An 18,721-nucleotide genomic window follows, 5' to 3' on the forward strand; every position below is an offset into this window, starting at 1 on the left:
AGTCTAACACAGCCTTCCTCAAACTAATGTTCTCCAGATGCTTTTTCTTACAAGTCCTACTGAGCCCAGACAGCATGGCTGATGGCCAGCTCCCTAAGAAACCGAACAACAGAAGAACATGTCAAGGGAATAACATGTCAGGTTGCAATCCTAATCGTGAGTTTTGCTGTACCAGTTGGAGACCAGCAATGTCCCATTGAATCCAACTGTCCACAACACCAGGGTGTAGCCCAGGTTGGCAGGTCTTGGGGCCACATCGAGATCTACAATCCCACCAGGGATATGCTTGCATGGAAGCCACAGCCTAAAAACCTCTGGAGGACAAGATGGGAAGGGATGGCCTGAAGAGGTAGTAAAGAACTGGATCTCTTCTCAACATCTACACCTACAGTATGTTGGGTGACAAGTATCCCACGGCACCTTGCCAATCCTGAGGGTTGCCCTCTATGTGCCACTCCTGGCCTCTCAGAGTCATGGAACATGGGGAGGATGGATACGGCTGCCTACCTGCAACCCTGAAATAGTCCCATCCAGAATGCTATGGCATCTTACCAAAACTGTGTAAGCACAAGGCTGTGTTGAAGTCTTACACCTTCCACATCAACCCTGGACTTTCCAAAATGAGGACTTGGCCCGTGCGCCCAATGGACAAGGGGAAGACTGAGGAGACCGGTTGGAGTAGGGTCCAATTGACAGTCGGTTGGCAAATCTACAAAGTTACGTACAGAAAGGCCCAAGAAAATGTACGGATTGGAACCCACCTGAATCACATTCCTCAAAGTGTAGTTCAAATATGCCAAAGTGCACATCTAAACATATACTCTGAGAGATGTTGAAGGAAGAAAAATGTACATTGATATATGCGTTAAAATCCTGATAGGACCCTATTAGGACTACTCCAGAGAAAGTGAAATTCTGTATTAGGGATGGGCACAAATCAGCAGTTTGTGTTGTTTTGACAGATGGTCGAACTAGTGTTTAGCCGTTTGGTGCCCTGACTCCTCAGGCAGGCAGCCACTTAGGGCAGCACCCAGAGGAGGCAGGGCAGGGAAGCTGGGATGCTGCTTCTGAGTGGCACCCACCAAAGAGGGCAGGGCGCTGAACCATGGGATAGCTGTTTGGCCATTCCCTGAACTGCAACAAACCACCAAAGTTCGTACCCATCTCTCATTGTGATGATAAATCACAGTTTACTGTATCAATAAAGTGCCAGTTGTGTGCCTGGTTTATATGACTGGTATGCAACCAATTACAAGACCAGCACCAAGTTAATTAGCTGCAATTGACCACCACAGTTTATGGGACTTCACTTGTTTTGTTCTTGAATGAAATCCTAATAGGATTCTAGCCAGTATTCAAATATACCCTTTGAAAGAGTTTTATTTTTAAAAGCCAATCTAAGAAGGAACCTATTAGCCTATTTTGGGAAAAGCTAGAACAAAATAAACACCAAACCAATGGTCCAGGGGCACCCTGGAGATTAATAAATGCACGTCAGTGTGAGTTTATGAGGATTACGGGCAATTTCTTAGTTTTAAAAGTTGCATAATATTTTTTTTGCTTTTGCCATTGTTTAAACATGACGGGGGAAGAGGAACACAGAATGGAATGTACATCAAGAGACGTTGAAAAGACAAAAGCTGGATTTTCCCCTCCTTACTTAAAATTAGCCCTCAGCTGATGCATCCTGAGAGCTGGAAGTAGACATGCCGGACTCAAAACCACCCTTCCCAACCCAGACCGGGGCCTCCTGTCCAGTTGCTTTCTGTGTTTTGAGATGCTCTCTCTCTCTCTCTCTCTGATGGAGGCAAACACAGCCTCATTCATTCCCCCGTTGGGAGAGCGAGAAACCTACCTCACTTTTTCCATAAGTCTAAAAAACATTTAGCAGCAGCAGCAGCAGAGAGAGGGGGCAGGCCTCAAAGACCCAGAAGACGAGAGGAAAGGAAACCAGAGGAATCTTGGCAGGGAGAAAGAGCAGAAGATAAGTCAGAGAAGAAAATATCCTCTTAAGTGGTGTGGGAGACGGTGTCTTGCCAGCCTTGTGGGAAAGATTTCAGGTGTCCAGTCAAAGTGGATGAGGCTGAGCATGGGTGGGTAAGGTCAGGGTAGCTTGCAGCTCTCCTGGACTGCCAGAAATACAAACATGTGGTTCCTAAATCAAACCTGGAGGCAAAAAATATTGAAACTGAGGCTGTTCTTCTCGGGGCACATCCTGAGAAAGCAGGATTCTCTGGAAAAGACAATCGTGCTGGGAAAAGTGGAAAGCAGCAGGAGAAGAGGAAGACCCAACACGAGATGGACTGATTCCCTAAAGCCACAGGTTTGAGTCAACAGGAGCCTGGCAGGGCTTTTGAGGACGGGACATTTTGGAGATCGCTCATTCATAGGATTGTCAGCGATGGTTTGATGACACATAACAACAACAAGATTTAGATGTTGTGGCTTTTACGACAGAAATGGAGACAGGTCTCCATGTTCCGCGTGGCAGCTTGATAGGACTTCTCTGTAGGTTAGGAGAAGGTATCGGGCAGCCGCTGTGTGTCGAGTTATTTCTTGGCTTGCAAAATAGGGATATATAGAGCTGGGAGATGACAGACAGGCTGGCTTAGCCTGAAAGTGGCTGCTAGGGTCATGCCAGCTCTCACACCACCAGCTGAAGATGTAGGGATCTGCTCTGGTTCTCCAGGTGGGGCGACCCATCTCGAGATGGGCAGTGTTGGAAGAGGAGAACGTCCGGGTTTTAGGTGAGAAGGGGCTTCAAAATGTGGGCACCCGTCTCCATCCATTCCCAGGCAGTGGTTAGAGATCTGAGTTTTTTTTGGTGTCTCTTTGATAGATGTTGCTAGACGATTCCCGGAACTGATGTCGGTCCACCATCAGAGTGAAACTGTGAAGTTTTACTCATGAGTAAGGCCTTTGGCTCAGGGCACAAGTTCAAGCAGGAGTTAGAGGGCAGTAGGGAGGCTACAGCAGATGGCCTACAATGTTTCTCTGGGGGGAAAATTGTTTCTGTTGAGAGGAGAGGGGCGGAAGCTTGGTCATGATCAAGGAGGTGGACGTTCTGGGCTGTTGATCTCTCATGCTTTCTTCATCTTCTCTGCTTTCCTCCCAGGAGGAACTGACAGCTTCTGGGAAGGATGTTGTGAGGGGTGATCAAGGGAAAACGGTGAGTGGTTTGAGGAAACATTGATGGCAGTCCTTGATAATGGGTGCCTTCCAGTAGGTTAGATGGCAAAGCCCAGGAGCATACACTCAGACAAATCTTATTTATCAGATCTGAAATATTTGTCATGTCTTGATAGCAGGGTGGTTAAGACATGTTCTGAGCTAGGAGTCAAAAAGACCCACCTCTCCTGTCCTTTGTCGTCGTCGTCTTCTTCTTCTTCTTCTTCTTCTTCTTCTTCTTCTTCTTCTTCTTCTTCTTCTTCTTCTTCTTCTTCTTCTTCTTCTTCTTCTTCTTCTTCTTCTTCTTCTTCTCTCTCTCTCTTTCTCTTTCTTTCATTGGCTTCAAACCTGCTGATGGCTCTACGATGCCCTCAGCAATAGGTGGAGGATAAAGCTGCCCAGACCTCACAAGTTGTTGTAAGCATTGTTGTGAAGCTGGTGTGATAAGACAGAGAAGTCTGACTGAGGGAGCGTGTTCAGTTTGACTCCTTCAACTTTGACAGTTTCAGATGGAAGTACCACATGCAAAAAAACCCCCACTTTTCACAGGATGCTTTATTTCATGTTTATAGAAATATCAGCCTGTGAAAAATTCACACCTTAGGGTGATCCAATTTAGTAGAGTTTCTCAAGGACGTGGGTGGCGCTGCGGGTTAAACCACAGAAGCCTCTGTGCTGCAAGGTCAGAAGACCAGCAGTTGTGAGATCGCATCTACGTGACGGAGGGAGCTCCCATCGCTTGTCCCAGCTCCTGCCAACCTGGCCATTCAAAAGCATGTAAAATATGCAAGTAGATAAATAGGTACCACCTCGGTGGGAAGGTAACAGCGCTCTGTGTCTAGTCACGCTCGCCACGTGACCATGGAAATTGTCTACGGACAAACGCTGGCTCTACGGCTTGGAGACGGGGATGAGCACCACGCCCTAGAGTCGGACACGACTGGACAAAAACTGTCAAGGGGAACCTTTACCTTTCTCAAGGAACCACCGCCTGTCCACCTGCAGTTTATTTCAGTGCTGTATATTCCAGACATTCTGGGGCTCAGAATGAAAACCGTCCTTGTTCCTGCCGAGCGCCCAGCACTTAAGGCTTCACTGATGCTAATCCTTTCCTGGAGAGCTGCTAGTAAACAGGAGCTTGTGAGAGCTTCTTTGTACTAAGCTACCCGTGCTTGAAAGGAAGCAAGCAAATTCTTGTGTGCCCAGGGGGCTCAGGTACTGAATCAGGAATGATGACATTCACGGTAGACCATCGGTATTCCACTTCTCCATTCCAACTGCAACAGCCACGGCAACCCATAAGCAGGTTGAGTGGCTGACATGGATATTTTAACACCTTACCACCCCCCTGAAGCTATTAAATGTCTCGTTCTGTCCATAATTTCAGGTGGAGGGAGATGCAGAGGTCCAGAAGTTGCACACCCTTAGAAAGCCTCACTCACTCCCATAGCTCATGTTACAATTTTTTCTTACAAAAATTACACTGCTTTTTAAAATATTATGCCCTCTAGTGGCCAAAAATATATATTTTTAAAAAAACTGGGATAGGATCAGGGGAGCAGAGTATCTTTCAAAACATAGCAACATTTCCCCTTGTCCTGCTAGACAGCACCTAAAAAGAGAAAATTTGCATATGTGCAGTAAGAGTTTTAAAAAAGCCATCTACCTCTGGCTCTCAAATTACCTAAATAACCCTTGTTATTCCCACCCACCCACCCTTCAAAGGCATTCAGGCCATTTCTAAGTTACTCAAAGGGGGATTTTCACAAAGTGTTCCTCTCATTAATTCTGTCAGATTTGCTTTTTTGGTTAATAAGGACACCTCGGGAGCTGAATGCATAAACCTCGCGTAACCAAGCCAGCATAGTGGGGCTATGAATCAGAATGTGTTTCTGAATTCAGATCACACTGACAGCGTCGGCATTTTCGGTGCAATTCGCCCTGAAAGTTACAAACGGCATCCAGATTGGAATGGACTTCGAAATGTGTTATGTTAATGCCAGTCCAATTTATACTTTAATGGCAAGGCTTTTAAGGTGCCCTGTGGAGTACCTGAACCCATTGGGGGTACCTGAAACAGACAGAAATTAAAGGGTAGGTGACAGATTTTCGGACCCCGATCACTATACCTTGCCTGCATGAAATCTTGGGAAACTTACTTCTTGGGTTTTAAGGCGTTCTGTCCCTGCTTGCGGTCCCCCTCGTTGAGCATCTGGCTAGCTTCTGAACAGAATGCTGGACTAAATCAGCTCCTCGTGGTCAGGTCCAGCCTCTACTTAAGCTCACTGGCCTTGGGCAGGATGCCCTTAGCAAAAGGAACTGCTCCAATGTCCACAAAGCTGAAGTTTCTTTCAGAGTAATGTAAACTGGGATTCCAAGCCATCGGCTGCCCTCAACGAAGGGAAACCACAGTAACTGCTGGACGCTTCCAGTCCGAAGCATGTTTTTAGTGTCTTCAGAGCTGCCCATCCCAGTGGGAGCATCCCACACTTAACTGGTTTGGCAGGAGGAAACCGCAGTTAAGCCACAAACCCTCAGATATGAATGTAAGCCTTTGGTTGGCATCATGAAGATGGCCAGGGGGAAATGCAAGCTTAACCGTTGCCATTCAAACCGTGGAGTTCTTAATAGTGTAATCCTCAGTGTGTCTCCTCAAAAGCAAGCCTCACTGTGTTTTGTGAGAATTCTGGGTAAATAGGTTTGGAATGCAACCTTAAATTCCAGCCCTGCAGTTCTACGATTAGTATTATAATATTATAATTATTAAATTGTTGAACTTGCATTTAGTAAAGGAATGAGAAAGATAGAAACCAATCTTTTTGAAGGTCATCAGAGAGGGTGCCTATGTAGCCCCCAAATGATCCATCTTCATGTCTTTCCAATTGTGGGAAAAACATCCAGAGATTAATCATTTAATTGTTCCATATCAATTATAAAAAAATGTCACAGCAGTACGTAAATGCAGCGTCAGATGGCTGGATGGAGGATGGGTAAACAGAGGTCAGCCAGTAAAAGAAGGCATAGCTTATGAAGTTTAGATCATAAAGAGCTATGATGAATTCAGCAAATCGGTCTAGTGAATTTACATGCATTAGCATTTGAATGAAGCAACAGCACCAAAGAAAAATATGCTTTAGACGATGCCGTCCAGTCTCCCAGTGGGCATTATCCGAGCGGAGGCGTTTCCTCCCTTGTGGGAGACACACCGCTTTTCAGAGGGCACCCGCTGTTTGCAGGTTTGTAAATACATGCGTCAGGAGCAACGAATATTTTTCTTTAAAAGCTGATTAATCAGGCCATGTTTCGAACTAATCAAAACAAATGAACAAAATGGGCGAGGGCCATCGTCTGAAGAAATGCTCCTTGGAATACTGAAATATTTGCTTCTGACTCACTATGTATTGGTTTGTCCTCTGAATTTTGCAACTCTAGTTACAAAATATGTTCTTTCCCAGTTCTTTAATTGTTTTCTGCTTTTTACAGTGCCCCCCTTGTCCACAGAGGTCACTGCACATGAACGTAAGTCAACAGGATGGTGTTAAATAATTTTCTAATGAGCATTAAATGGGGGGGGTGGAGTTTGCATATATCCACACCTTTTCCTCGAAGTTGCATGTTTCCCATTGAGCAAAGCTGGTGCTAAAGCAAAAAGGCAAGAGGAGAGCAAGGGGAAAGCATGAGACCAAATCAATTAGAAGGTGCAAGCTAAATCTGTTAGAGCAGTACAACAGCGGAACCAATGACTAATTTCTGATCTTGAAACTTCAGCTGCTCAATATTTCATGCAAGATCCTTTCCTAGCCCTATCTGCAACTGCCAGGGCTTGAAACGGGGACCTCCTGCACACTCCTTTTTTGACTAAAACTTACTTTATTTAGATTAAAACTTTGAGGATTCTCCCAGCCCAGCATAGCCAGCAGTTATGTTGGGTGGAGGGCTATCGAAGTCACAATTTCCGAAAGTAACTTCTCCAAGTTCTGGGCTTCCTGTTCATTCCTTAGAAGTAGAATAATGTGCAAAGTCTTTGCTTGTTCCAGGCTTGGCTGAATACATGTGGGGACATTATAGAATAATTGAGTTGGATGGGCCATGGAGTCCAACCCCTTCCTCAAGGCAGGAATCCAAATCAAAGTAGATCTGATGGAAGGTTGTCCAATCTTTGAAGGTCTTCAGCCTTGGAGCGATCTCAACCTCCCAAGGTTATGGGTTCCGTCGCCGTACCACTCTAACAGTTAGGAAATTTCTCCTGATATTCAGTCGAAATCTGGTTTCCTGCAAATTGAGCCCATTGTTGCGTGTCCTGCACTCAGGGATGATTGAGCACAGATCCTGTCCCTCCTCTGTAGGACTACCTTTAAAGTGTTTGAAAAGGGCTATCCTATATCCCTCGGTCTTCTTTTCTCAAGGCTCAACATGCCCAGTTCTTTCAGTCTTTCCTCCGTATAGGGCTTGGTTTCCAGCCTCCTGATCATTCTTGTTGCCCTCTTCTGAACTTGCTCCAGTTTGTCAGCATCCTTCTTATCTTGTCCTTTTCTGACAAGGACTGGAGTACAGACGTGAGAACTTTCCATCCAGGACTCTTTCTGCTCGAATTGTGATGGACCACACCGCATCCAGGATTAGCAAAGCTATGGACATTAGCTCGCGATTGTGGGTGATGTTGAAATCCCCGTTCCGCTCCCATAGAGAAATGGAGACACTAATGTCAGAAGGCTAGAGTCTTGGATGTTCCCCCATTAGGCAGCCAAATTCGGATGACCCAAAAGGCTGAGCAGCTGCTGCAGAGTTGTAACCTCAACAGGGACCATTGATTCATACCTCAGTTGTTTTGTTCATTCAACGTTGCAACAGGGCCTTTCATTGGAACTTGGCTTTCCACCATGGGTCTCCTACGACGTCCTTTGACCAGCCCTAGTTGCTTGGATTTCCTCTTCTTCTTCCCCCCAAAAGTCTGCAAATTGTCCACAAGACACTCTCCCCAGCGTCTCTCCTCCCACCACCATCACCGACAACTCTCCTCCCTGACTTTCCCCTCATGCCTTCTGGCTTGCATCCACTCGAACATCTGGATGGAGAAAACTCGGATGGCTTCCAGATGTTGGGGAGAGTTCCTATAGTAACTGCTTTGGCACGTGGGACCACAGAGGATGAAAAAGAAGAGGTGGGGAGGGAAGTCCTTTTTTGTGTGCTTTCCTTTCTCCTTGTTTACTTACTGGCTGCTGTGGGGCACGTGGGGGCTGTAGCACAGAGCTGCCAAGCAGTTGCGCATGAATTCATGGAAGAGCAATCAGTGCTGGAGAGGAAGCCACACGGGACTGGAGCAGGCTCCCTCCTAACCATTAACGTATCACCACTGGGGATTCCATGGGGATCCAGATACAGTAGGGGCTCCATCCCAAGCTAGATGGCCACTCGTCCATCCAGCTCAGTGTTGCCATCTGCGACTGGCAGCTGCTGGCTGGGGAACTCAGTGAGTTAAGCATCGGGCTGTGGAGCCAGAGGTTGGGAGTTCGATTCCCTTTCCCCCGGGCCTCGTGCAAGTAGAGCCAGCCTGGGTAGCCTTGGGCAAGCTGCACAGGAATCTAAAACCTGCCCCTGGAAGATGGAAATGGGGAACTATGTCCAAATATTATCTACATGGAAAACCTTGAAATGTATGATTCTGTGATTTTGTGATTCTGAGATGCTGTGATTCTGTGATTCTGTGATTCGTGCCCTTGCAGTCAGTAAACGTTGACAACAGTGGGTGAGGTAGTGCAAGGGTTTGACTGAGGATAGGGCTGTTTCCCGGGAACCTTGCCACCTACCTGTGCTCTGCATCTCTCTGCCGTCCCTGCCCACGGCTTCCCCCAGATAATCTCCCAAGACCCACATCTTCATTTCCTATCTCCAGAGCTCCAGAAATGCTCCCCCCCCCCAAATTCTGCTGCACAGAATGAAAACCTTCAACACCAGCACAAACCAGACAAGCAAGGCCTGTGTTCCATCTTCACTGTATTCTTCCCCATACTTCTGAAGGGTTTTTTTTCCATTAACCCACGACAGCATCTTTTACAGATTCCACCCCGCTCGCCCCCTGATAATGCATCTACATTTTCTTTTTTCTGGCACATTAATTCTCCTTCCCTTTCATGCATCCTCTGGAGGGAGCAGGAAAGAGTCCCCCTACATCTTCTTTATGGCCACCTCTTAGCTTTTGGCCCCCGTTATGCTGCCTTTAAATCTTCCGATCTCTAGCCCAAAGTTGCCCAGTAGCTTCTGGTTTTTACATTTTATTATCAAGAATGTTTGTCTCCCTGTCCCCTCCTCCCGTTTGGCCTCCTTGCTTCTTCCTTTTTGGCAAAGTAGAAGGGTTCCTCGAGAGGAAGGTTTGATTCTATTTTCATTCTTGTTTTTCCAGGCCTCGTTGGGATCTCCAGGAATGAAGGTAAGCCTTTCACCTTCGTGCAAGTAACCAGACTCTGCGATTTTTAGGTGTTTTCAGGAGCTGCTTGACCCATGTCCCTCATCAGCACATAACTAACCTGTCCCGGGTCTGCCCGTTTATCCAACTCCATCCGCATGTCAGGCCCCACCGCCCTGTCCAAATGCCCCACCTAAAATTCCCTGCGTGGCGGCCAGCGCTGGCAAACCTAAAGGCTGCTACTCCTTTCTGTTTGTTTGCTTGCGTTTAGGAAAAACAACCCTTCTAATTAGATTTTAAAAGTATGCTCGGAAAATTCTCCGATTTGTACATTTTTGCCGGTCGATTCCAAAACCCAGTAATCCTTCCCATGTGCTTCCAGGATCTGAACCAAATAGGTTGCTTTCTTTTGCAAAAAAAATAAAATAAAAAGCTGAATCGCCCTGTGTTGTTACCTGCAGACGCTACAGGCACACAATCCGATGTGTACAAATTCACAGATATTTTTATATTTGCCATTAACCTTAAGGGCTACGGCATAAAGAAGGCCAACCACAGTTGTTAAGAAGAGCTGTTGGGCTTGCTATTGATTTTCAGGCTAGAAACCCAGAGCCAGGAATGCTGGCCGATCTTTGGATCTGAGTACCAACTTGGAGTCCAACTCTTTGGTACCAAGTCCCGACTCCCTATTAAAAACAAGCTTTTTCTCTCCATAAAAAAGGGAGGAATGGGGGATCTCAGTCGTGAGTCAAGTTTGAGTCAATGAATAAACAAACAAACCCCATGTTGAGTCCAAGAGCCGTCTAGAGTGGTCGTTTTGACCAGATAGGCGGGGTACAAATAGAATTAAATAAATAAATAAATAAACAAATAAACAAACAAACAAACAAACAAACAAAGAAAGAAAGAAAGAAAGAAAGTTGAGTCACTTGTGTGAATTAAGTCCTACTTGAGAGCAAGTCCCATGACTCAAGTCCCCCCCACCTGAAACCCATGTTTTACCTGATATTGTCTCCCAGATCTTCTCTCCCTCAGTAGGCCAGAAGACTACAAGAATTGCCTCCCCCAGTTCTGTCAAACGGCCAAAATCCTGTTGCGTATCCTAGTAAATCGCACTAGAACAGACCCATCGAATCAATGGGAATCTGCAAATCCACTCTTCCATAAGTTCCATTGATTTGATGGGTCAGCTGTGACTTACTTTGGCAGGACATGTCACAGTTAGAGTAGACCCATTTGAATCAATGGGACTTATGGAGAAGTTCATTCAGCAGATCCCCATTAATTCAGGGGACCTCCTTTCCTACAATCTACCGCACTAAGCAACAGGATTTGGGCTGGAGTCATTCCATCTCTCCCCACCGCCCGATCCGAACTCCACGCTCCTCTTTCTCCTTCCTCCCGGCCCCAATCCCTACTTCCATTCTAGGTAAAGCTGGATAGGATTCTAGGCCAGAGGTAAAATGATGTTCTCTGCTTGAAGAACATTGGCAGAGCATTTATAAGTGAGGCTCCATTTCTTTACAGAAATGCGAGTGGTGCCATGTCTATAAACCATATGCCGTGGGGTCTGCTTTTTGAGCACCACAGAAGGACATTCCGGTGGGTGCTCCTTTGAATACTTTCTTTGGCATGAAAAGAGTTCCTTCCTCTTTCATACAGGGTGGAAAAGGCGAACGTGGACCTCCGGGGACCCATGGCTTCAAAGGAGAGAAAGGCGATCGTGTAAGTGGGTCTCTACTTCCTGCCTTGACTCAGTGGCTTCCTTCGCACGCTCTTGGGGCTGCTGAAGTCAGCCTGCTGCAGAACTCTGAGCACCTCCAAATCCTTGCAAAATCTATTTCTTGACATGCATTTAATCCCTCTTTTTTTTTCTAACCCCCCCAGGGCGCCGACTGTGTCCGCATCTCACCTGAAGCACCCCTCCAGGTGAGCCGTCCCCCCCCCCTTGGTTTGGAGAGAAGACATGGGAGTTTGGCTTCTTCCTTCTTGTGTTAATCTCCTCTCAATTTGTTTTTTTAAATCTTTTCCAAAGTGTGCTGAAGGGCCAAGAGGGGAGAAGGGAGAGCGAGGAGAAAAGGTAAGCATAGATCGAGATCCGTGGTCCGAACCTTATTTGGTTTTGACCCTCTTTTATAACACCAACTAACCGGCAATCTCCTCCACTTCATTTGCACAAAAAGACATTTTTAATGGGATAAAGCCATCCCTTCTCAGAAAGAAGAGGCTTCTTTTTCCCTCCAAAGAGCCTGTTTCTCTTACATATATGTGTACACCTACTTTAATATTCCACTCGGACATGTCAAGGAAGAATTTAACAGAGCAACAAGACATAGAGGGTGACACTCCCCCAGAAAACACTGTGCCACCCCCTTGGGGCTCATGACCCCTAAGCTGGGAAACACTGATTTGAAGAAACGAGGCATTGTGGACTGTGTTCACTCCACGGATGCTTTTCCAACTCAGGAATGTTTAAAAGACCCATGAGCTGCTTCGCCACCCTCCTGTGTTCCCAAACAGCGCAGGAAGACCTTGGTAAACATCTCTTAGCGACCATCTGTTCTCCATCACATATACCTGACTTTTGTTTATAAAATAAGCTGCGGTTTACCCAAAAAAAGAAAACCATGGAAAAAAGAACTAACAAAAATTGCATAAAATACATAAAATATGTTAGGGGAGGGGAGGTAGCAAAGAGTCCAAATTGGAAACCATTTCATACGACAAAACTAAGGAGAAAAGGAGGAAATAATTCAGGCTCAGAAAAGGAAGGGAGGACTTGAATTAACATAAAGCAGGTGGTGAAAGAAACTTTAATTCAAATAGACAGGGATAACAGAGCCTGTCTAGAGAAGGAGAGAGAGAGAGAGAGAGAGATCTTTATGGCTTTGACCCATGGCTTCCAACCTTGGGTCCCCAGGTGTTCTTGTCATCTCCTCCCATTGCTGGTTGGTGCAACTGGTCATGCACTGGTCAAACAATCAGACACGCCACCAGTCCTGTGTCTGATTCCCAAGATGGATAGTTTACAGGAGGGGATAAAGGGCAATGTGACCTGCTCTTGGGCCCACCTATTCTGTCGAAGGTTTCTGCAGGAATCCTGCAACTTAGAGGGTGATCCCCATGGGGATGAAATCGCAATCCACACTATTTGTGGAGGAGTCTGGTGGGATCTATTTCCTGGCCATCAGCCTGACCTCAATTCATGGTCCAGCAGTAGGGCTACTACTGCTTCAGAGGACCAAGGTAGACCTGTTTCTGACAGACAGAAGGACCACCTTAAGGGAGAAGGTTCCCTGGAGAGCCACCCTTTTCTCTGTGATCGGATGTGTGCCATTTCCAGCTGTCTGGTGGCACCCTTAGGTGCAGGAATGAAGAAGACCTTATGATGTCCTGTTTCAGGCCATCATTATGTCCCAGACATCAGGAAGGAAAATGGGTGAAGCGACGGGTGCCCCCGTTTCATTCTGCTGGTACCCCAGACACAAACTGCCAGCAAATTCACCTTGCTTCACCCTGGAGTTTGATTTGGCCATGCTGCTTTGACTTGACATTTATTTATGTAAAATATTTTTTACCTCTGCCTTTCTCCTTCAAACAAGTGTTCACATGAAGGGTCTAAATCGGCCTGATTTGGTTTTGATGTGGGATTTCTAGAAATAATAAATATATTTGGGAGGCCAGCCCTGCTGAAGACATCCATATTTCCAACATTGTGAAATGGATGATGGCAGGTGTTTTTCTTTCTTTCTTTTTTAAAGCCTCCATGTTGAGCTAGAAGTTCTTTTGAAAATCTTTTGGCTACACCTTAAATAGATAGATAAGGATCATGGAAATGCACCAGAAAGAACGTGCAGAATCTGCTATTGTTTTAAAAATGAAGGAAAGAGAAGCCACCTCTCCTCAAGCGTTTGTCGGTCCCAATATTTATTTATTATTAACTAACCGCATTTATATTTGTAACGGGGCTCTCAGGGTGAAGAAGCAACAAGCGGATTTAAAATTAAATAATGCAAGCCTGCCCATATTTCAACCTGTTTTGCAACAGGAGAAAAAGACCAGGATTGAAATTGATTGTTTAAAAGTGCCCCAAAGGAACAACTCGGTACAGATTACATATTAAACTCAACAACAGGAAAAACAATTTTGGACACCTGGCGGTGTGTTTTCCTCTTTCCCGAATTGGCGCTTCCTTTTTCATTCTTTCCAGAGGAGCGCCTGGAAAAATGATAAGTTGTGTCCGTTGTTTCCACATTTGTTTTAAAATAGAGAATCTCCTGTAGAGAGTTTTACAACTTGATCAGTTGCCCAACTGCCAGGATATGGAATTAATTTCTGGTTTATGCAGACATTGGTTAGCTGTTCTTTTAATATAATAATTGGGTGCCATAAAAATTGATTCTGACTGGCGACCAGCCTTTCCAGGATTTTTCCAGGTAGTGAATACACAAGAATGGTTTGCTGGTCCCTTCTTCTGGGGAGTGCCCTGGGATTATGCAGCTTGCCCCAGGCTACACAGGCTGACTCCCAGGGAGGGGGTCTCGTGACTCGTGTCTATCAAATCTAACTGCTGACTTGATTCGCACTCAGCTCAGGGGTTTTGGTGGGGACTTGGGACTGGACTCAGGACTTGGACCCATTTGTCTCAAGAGTCGCTTTGTTGAGTGCCTTTGGGCCTACTTGCACTCCTGCTCTCTCCCACCTGAGGTCAGAGAGGATGAGACGTTGGTCGCATGAGATGTTTTAAGCCTATGGTTCCCAACCTTGGGTCCCCTGATATTCTTGGACCAAAACTCCCAGAAGCCTTCACCATTAGGATTTCTGGGCATTGTAGTCCAAGAACATTTCAGGACCCAATGTTGGGAAGCACTGTGCTAAGGACTAATTGTCCAACGCCAGTATCTTCACTCCTAAAAATGCAAGAAGTTGGAGGGGAGGTCAAATCAGGAAGTGGTTAGATGCTCACCTCCTGTTTTGTTTTCTTTGAAGGTGGGATGGGAGAGATTTGGGTTGGGGATGTGGGTGAAACTATTGCTCCTAGGAGCTAGTAGAAGGGACACAGAGAGCAACAGGCAAGACCAGCTCACAGGAGAGGAAGGGTAGGGTTTGAAGGTGATCCATTTCTGTGATCTCCAACTTGCCAGCTTGGTCCTAGTTTATACAGATAATTGTTTCGTGTGGGAGAGAATCCTACCAAATGGAGTCCAGAGGGACGCAGGCCAGAGGCAGGGTTAAATCTCTACCCAAACCACTGCTGCGGGGCTTGTGAAGTTCCATGACCCGAACGTAGACAGAGTGCTTCGATCTGCCAGAGAAGAGAGATGCTGCGGGAATCAGCTTCTTCCAGACTCTTGCACCTCCCCAGAAATGTGTGACCTCAGAGTATGCTTTCTTTTTCCATAATGAACCCCGCAAGAGACATCACTTGTCTAAACGCTCCTACTCCCCATCCAGATGATGGTCTTGTCTGCAGCTTTCTTGACCTCAGCAAGGCAAGGTCTGCTGAGGATGACCTGAGCTTGGTCGGTCAGCAGCAGAAGCCCCTGGCTCTGCCAGCTAGCCTTCCTTGGCCTGGCTGACCCTCTTCTGGGCTTTCTCACTGACTGGCAGGGGCCTCTGCGCTTCACCCGCTCCCATGCCTGATTTTCTAGACCTTCTGTCTTTCTGTTCTCCTCTGTGACGCTCATTTGAACAAAGGCCAGGGAGACACTTGGCTGTGTGTGGGTTGAGAGTAAAGGGGAAATGAGGATGGGCCAAGGGAAGGGAGATATGAGAGAACATGGCCCAAGAGGACCTCTTGAGAGATGAAATCTTGAATTCATCCTATCACTTTCCATCTTTGGCTCTGTCCAAGGATACAAGTTTTGCCGTGTACCTAAATTAATGAATTAAGTGTGGGAAGCGTCTGGCCAGATGCAGGGATGTGCACATCTTCACAGACCTGGCTACACAGGATGCTTTAACTAAATATTTATCACTGTGAAGGATAAATATTCAGGATAAATGCTGTTGGGCCCTATATTCTCCTTCTCTCCTTTTCCTTCTAGATTGACCCTTTCCTTTTGACTCTCAGAAATACTTCCTTGTCAAACCTTCTTTTCTCTCTTTCGTGAACTTCTCATCCCTCCCGCCTCCTCCTCTCCTTGGCCCCTCCACCACATTTTTGTTGTTGACGTTGTTGTGAAGTTCAAACTACAGCTAGTGCTGTACTGCCAGATCTGTTAGTGAGATATAATGAACCTCTTCACACATCAAACACCTCCTTCGGGAGCTAAATTACACAGCCTGGACAATCCTAGTGTGAACAGAGGATCAATATAATTACCAACGAGTTATCTAAACCGACAGGAGCAATAGATGTAGGGCTAACACAGGTGTTTTTCCCAGTCTTGTCTTTTCTAGTTCTATAAGTAGATTGGTATTCTGGTCTTTCTTCCATCCTGCTCTTTGAGGTCATGTCTTTGTACATTATTTGAGATTATGGTCCTTAATTTCAGAAGGGGACTTACACAAATATTTCATTCTATCTACCCTTGGTCCATAAAACGAGACACCCTAATCACAAAGAGTAGACACAAATGTCTCTTTACTGCATTGTGTATGTTTATTTGCTGAAACCCGTCCTGAGCATTTGGAGTAGTTTGGACTATGCAAACCATTACTAATTTAAAAACCAATTATTTCGCTCACAGGGACCTTCAGGATTGGCTGGCAGCGTTGGACAAAAGGTAAGTTTCCCAGTTTTGGGGGAAAAGAAGAGGCAAGAGCAAAGCAGAGTGATCCAGTTAACTTTGTTTTCTTGAAAACACGTGAACTGGTGGTTCTGCTAAAAGAAAATCGCCTTCTTGCCACATGGAATCTGAAAGGTCATCCAGGAGGAGTAAGATATGAGTAGGAAGCCATAATTAGACTTCCCCATTTTAACACAAACTGACCTCCTCACTTCCCAACTGAATCCACACACCAGAACAAGTGGTGGTTGTTATTTTCTGTTTTCTCACTTACCCACATGTGGCTGTGTTGTTCTCCAGTCAAAAAATTATCCAGAATAAGGATGTATTAGGGAAACATAGATACTGGTGGAAATACCAAAATTCCTTTGAGGGAGGCCCATACTAGAAATCAACCTGCTTTTTCTCTCTTGTTTCCTGCAGGGTCAGAAGGGTGAGAAAGGAGACTTCGGGATTCAAGGAAAACCCGGATCGCCAGGGCGTGACGTAAGTCGGACAAGGGGGGTCTTGCTCTTTTACACCAACTCCCCTGCCCGCATCCTCTCGTCTCTGTCTTTCCTGTTCTGTACCAGGCTTTACCCAAATAAAATCCTGGCTAGGTAAGTGCTGTTTGTAGGGTACAGATTGGAAGGAGGACCCTGGTGGTTGACCCCAAAATTTGCCTCTTTCTTTCTAAGCGGTATGGGGACGCCAGCTCCTTCTGTTTGTATTTTGGTTTCCAGAATTGTTTAAAATTTTCACAGCCACTGCATTGCCGTACACCCCACCACCGTCCTGTCCAACAATGGTGGTGTGCCTGAGTCATTTTAGGATGGTGGTTCTCATCCTTGGGTCAGCCAGATGTTCTTGGAGCGTGACGGCCAGAAACCCTGGCCAAGCACAGCTAGCGGTGAAGGCTTCTGGGAGTTGCAGTCTCAACATGATTCCCAAATGTTCTTGGATTAACATTCTAGGGACCCAAGGTGGGGAACCACTGCTATGGATCATCAGTTCCAGCCCCTGTCAAAGAGGCCCCGTGGGGAATCGAACTCCCAACCTCTGGCTCTACAGCCAGAGCTCTAGACCGCTGAGCAACCCAGCAGTTCGTGATGAACAACTTCAAGGTCTTTGATTTCCCCATTTCTCTGGTGGACATCCTAAAATCTGTTGCTTCCAACCACACGTGGAAGGGAACCCAGGAAGCCATTGAAGCAAAGGGATGAGAGGCCTTCAAGAGAAAACTGGACCCCCATCTGTCAGGTCTGCTTTGGCTTGGATTCCTGCCTTGAGCAAGGGGTTGGACTCGATGGCCTTAGAGGACGCTTCCAACTCCCATTATTCTACGATTCTATGAGATGCTGGGCTCACCTTGGTTCCATGCTTGGTCAAGCCATCGGCATGCAAGCTGGCCACCTAGCCATGGGACTTCCTTTCATGTACGGTTCTAAGCAATTGGATTCTAGTATCTATCCTTAAATTGGGGTGAAGTAGAGGCTACTTCCCCCCCAAAAAAGGAGACTGTCCTCTGGCAGATAGGAGGACCTTCCTCTACAAAAAAAGGACCTGTGGCCACCTTAGTTCTACTACTTTGTGAACAACAAAGGTGTAAATCCATAAAAGAAAACTTGAATTATATGGTGCATACATAAAAACTGCTAAGCTAAAGCTCTGTGCCATAAAATTAGGATGTCTTTGGTTGGTCGCTCGAGAGCTCAAGGCTCAGCCATGTCCTCCTTCGACAAGACTTGACATTCCATCCCTGAAGGGCATGACCCGTTAATCAGACTCAGTCTAACGAAGCTCTGTCCTCTCAGATCTTGTCTTTTGCTCCCGTCAGGGCCGTCCTGGAGAGATCTGTGTGATGGGACCCAAAGGCCAAAAGGTAGGGAAGGCTCTTGAGTTTCGGAGGGTGGAAGGAGAGGTGATTCTGTCCGTCTCTTAGAGAGGTTGATCGTAATGACCGTGTTTGCGTTTCAGGGCGATCCAGGATTTGTTGGCCCCGAGGGACTTGCGGGGGAACCAGGGCCACCTGGGAAGCCAGGAGCGCCTGGAATTGGCCTTCCGGGGCAACCGGTAAGGATTGTGAACCTCTTGGCTTGCCTGTTTTCCAGCCACTTAGAAGCTTAGGTCTTCCCCCCCCACCACCAAGATGTTCCATGCATAGGCAGCTTCTGTCTCAGGTGTGGAAAGCATCCAATCTCAAAATGTTTGAGAGCAATTGGTATTTATAGAAATGCAAATCTTGTCTTAGCCTAGTGTCTCAGCTGTGACCATTCCACCCTGGGTGACCCTACTAGGAGTCCTGGCTCATAATAGAGTCTGGCTTCATAAGGACATTCCTCTCAGTTTCACCGAGACACTAAAACCACATTAAGGGGTGCATCCAGCGTGTTTACCAAAACAAGACCAGATGCAGATTATGGTACTGATTGTGAACTGT

The 18,721-nt window shown here is 46.3% G+C and overlaps 1 protein-coding gene across 8 annotated transcripts in view; it reads left to right on the plus strand.

Annotated features, from left to right (window-relative positions):
* COL16A1 (collagen type XVI alpha 1 chain) overlaps positions 1-18,721 on the plus strand; it is a 117,531-nt gene that overhangs the window by 35,890 nt on the left and 62,920 nt on the right. For 7 of the 8 annotated variants that reach the window (XM_072980063.2, XM_072980062.2, XM_072980066.2 and 4 more), the window contains 10 exons: positions 3,116-3,169; positions 6,652-6,687; positions 9,569-9,595; positions 11,234-11,296; positions 11,459-11,500; positions 11,607-11,651; positions 16,264-16,299; positions 16,726-16,788; positions 18,119-18,163; positions 18,259-18,354. In XM_072980063.2, coding sequence (XP_072836164.2) covers positions 3,116-3,169; positions 6,652-6,687; positions 9,569-9,595; positions 11,234-11,296; positions 11,459-11,500; positions 11,607-11,651; positions 16,264-16,299; positions 16,726-16,788; positions 18,119-18,163; positions 18,259-18,354 — 507 coding nt within the window. Of the gene's footprint in view, positions 1-2,131; positions 2,324-3,115; positions 3,170-6,651; positions 6,688-9,568; positions 9,596-11,233; positions 11,297-11,458; positions 11,501-11,606; positions 11,652-16,263; positions 16,300-16,725; positions 16,789-18,118; positions 18,164-18,258; positions 18,355-18,721 lie in introns of those variants that run through there. The other variant, XM_072980068.2, reaches the window with a different exon arrangement.

This window comes from Pogona vitticeps, chromosome 9 (genome assembly GCF_051106095.1).
Source record: "Pogona vitticeps strain Pit_001003342236 chromosome 9, PviZW2.1, whole genome shotgun sequence".
Taxonomy (NCBI): Eukaryota; Metazoa; Chordata; class Lepidosauria; order Squamata; family Agamidae; genus Pogona; species Pogona vitticeps.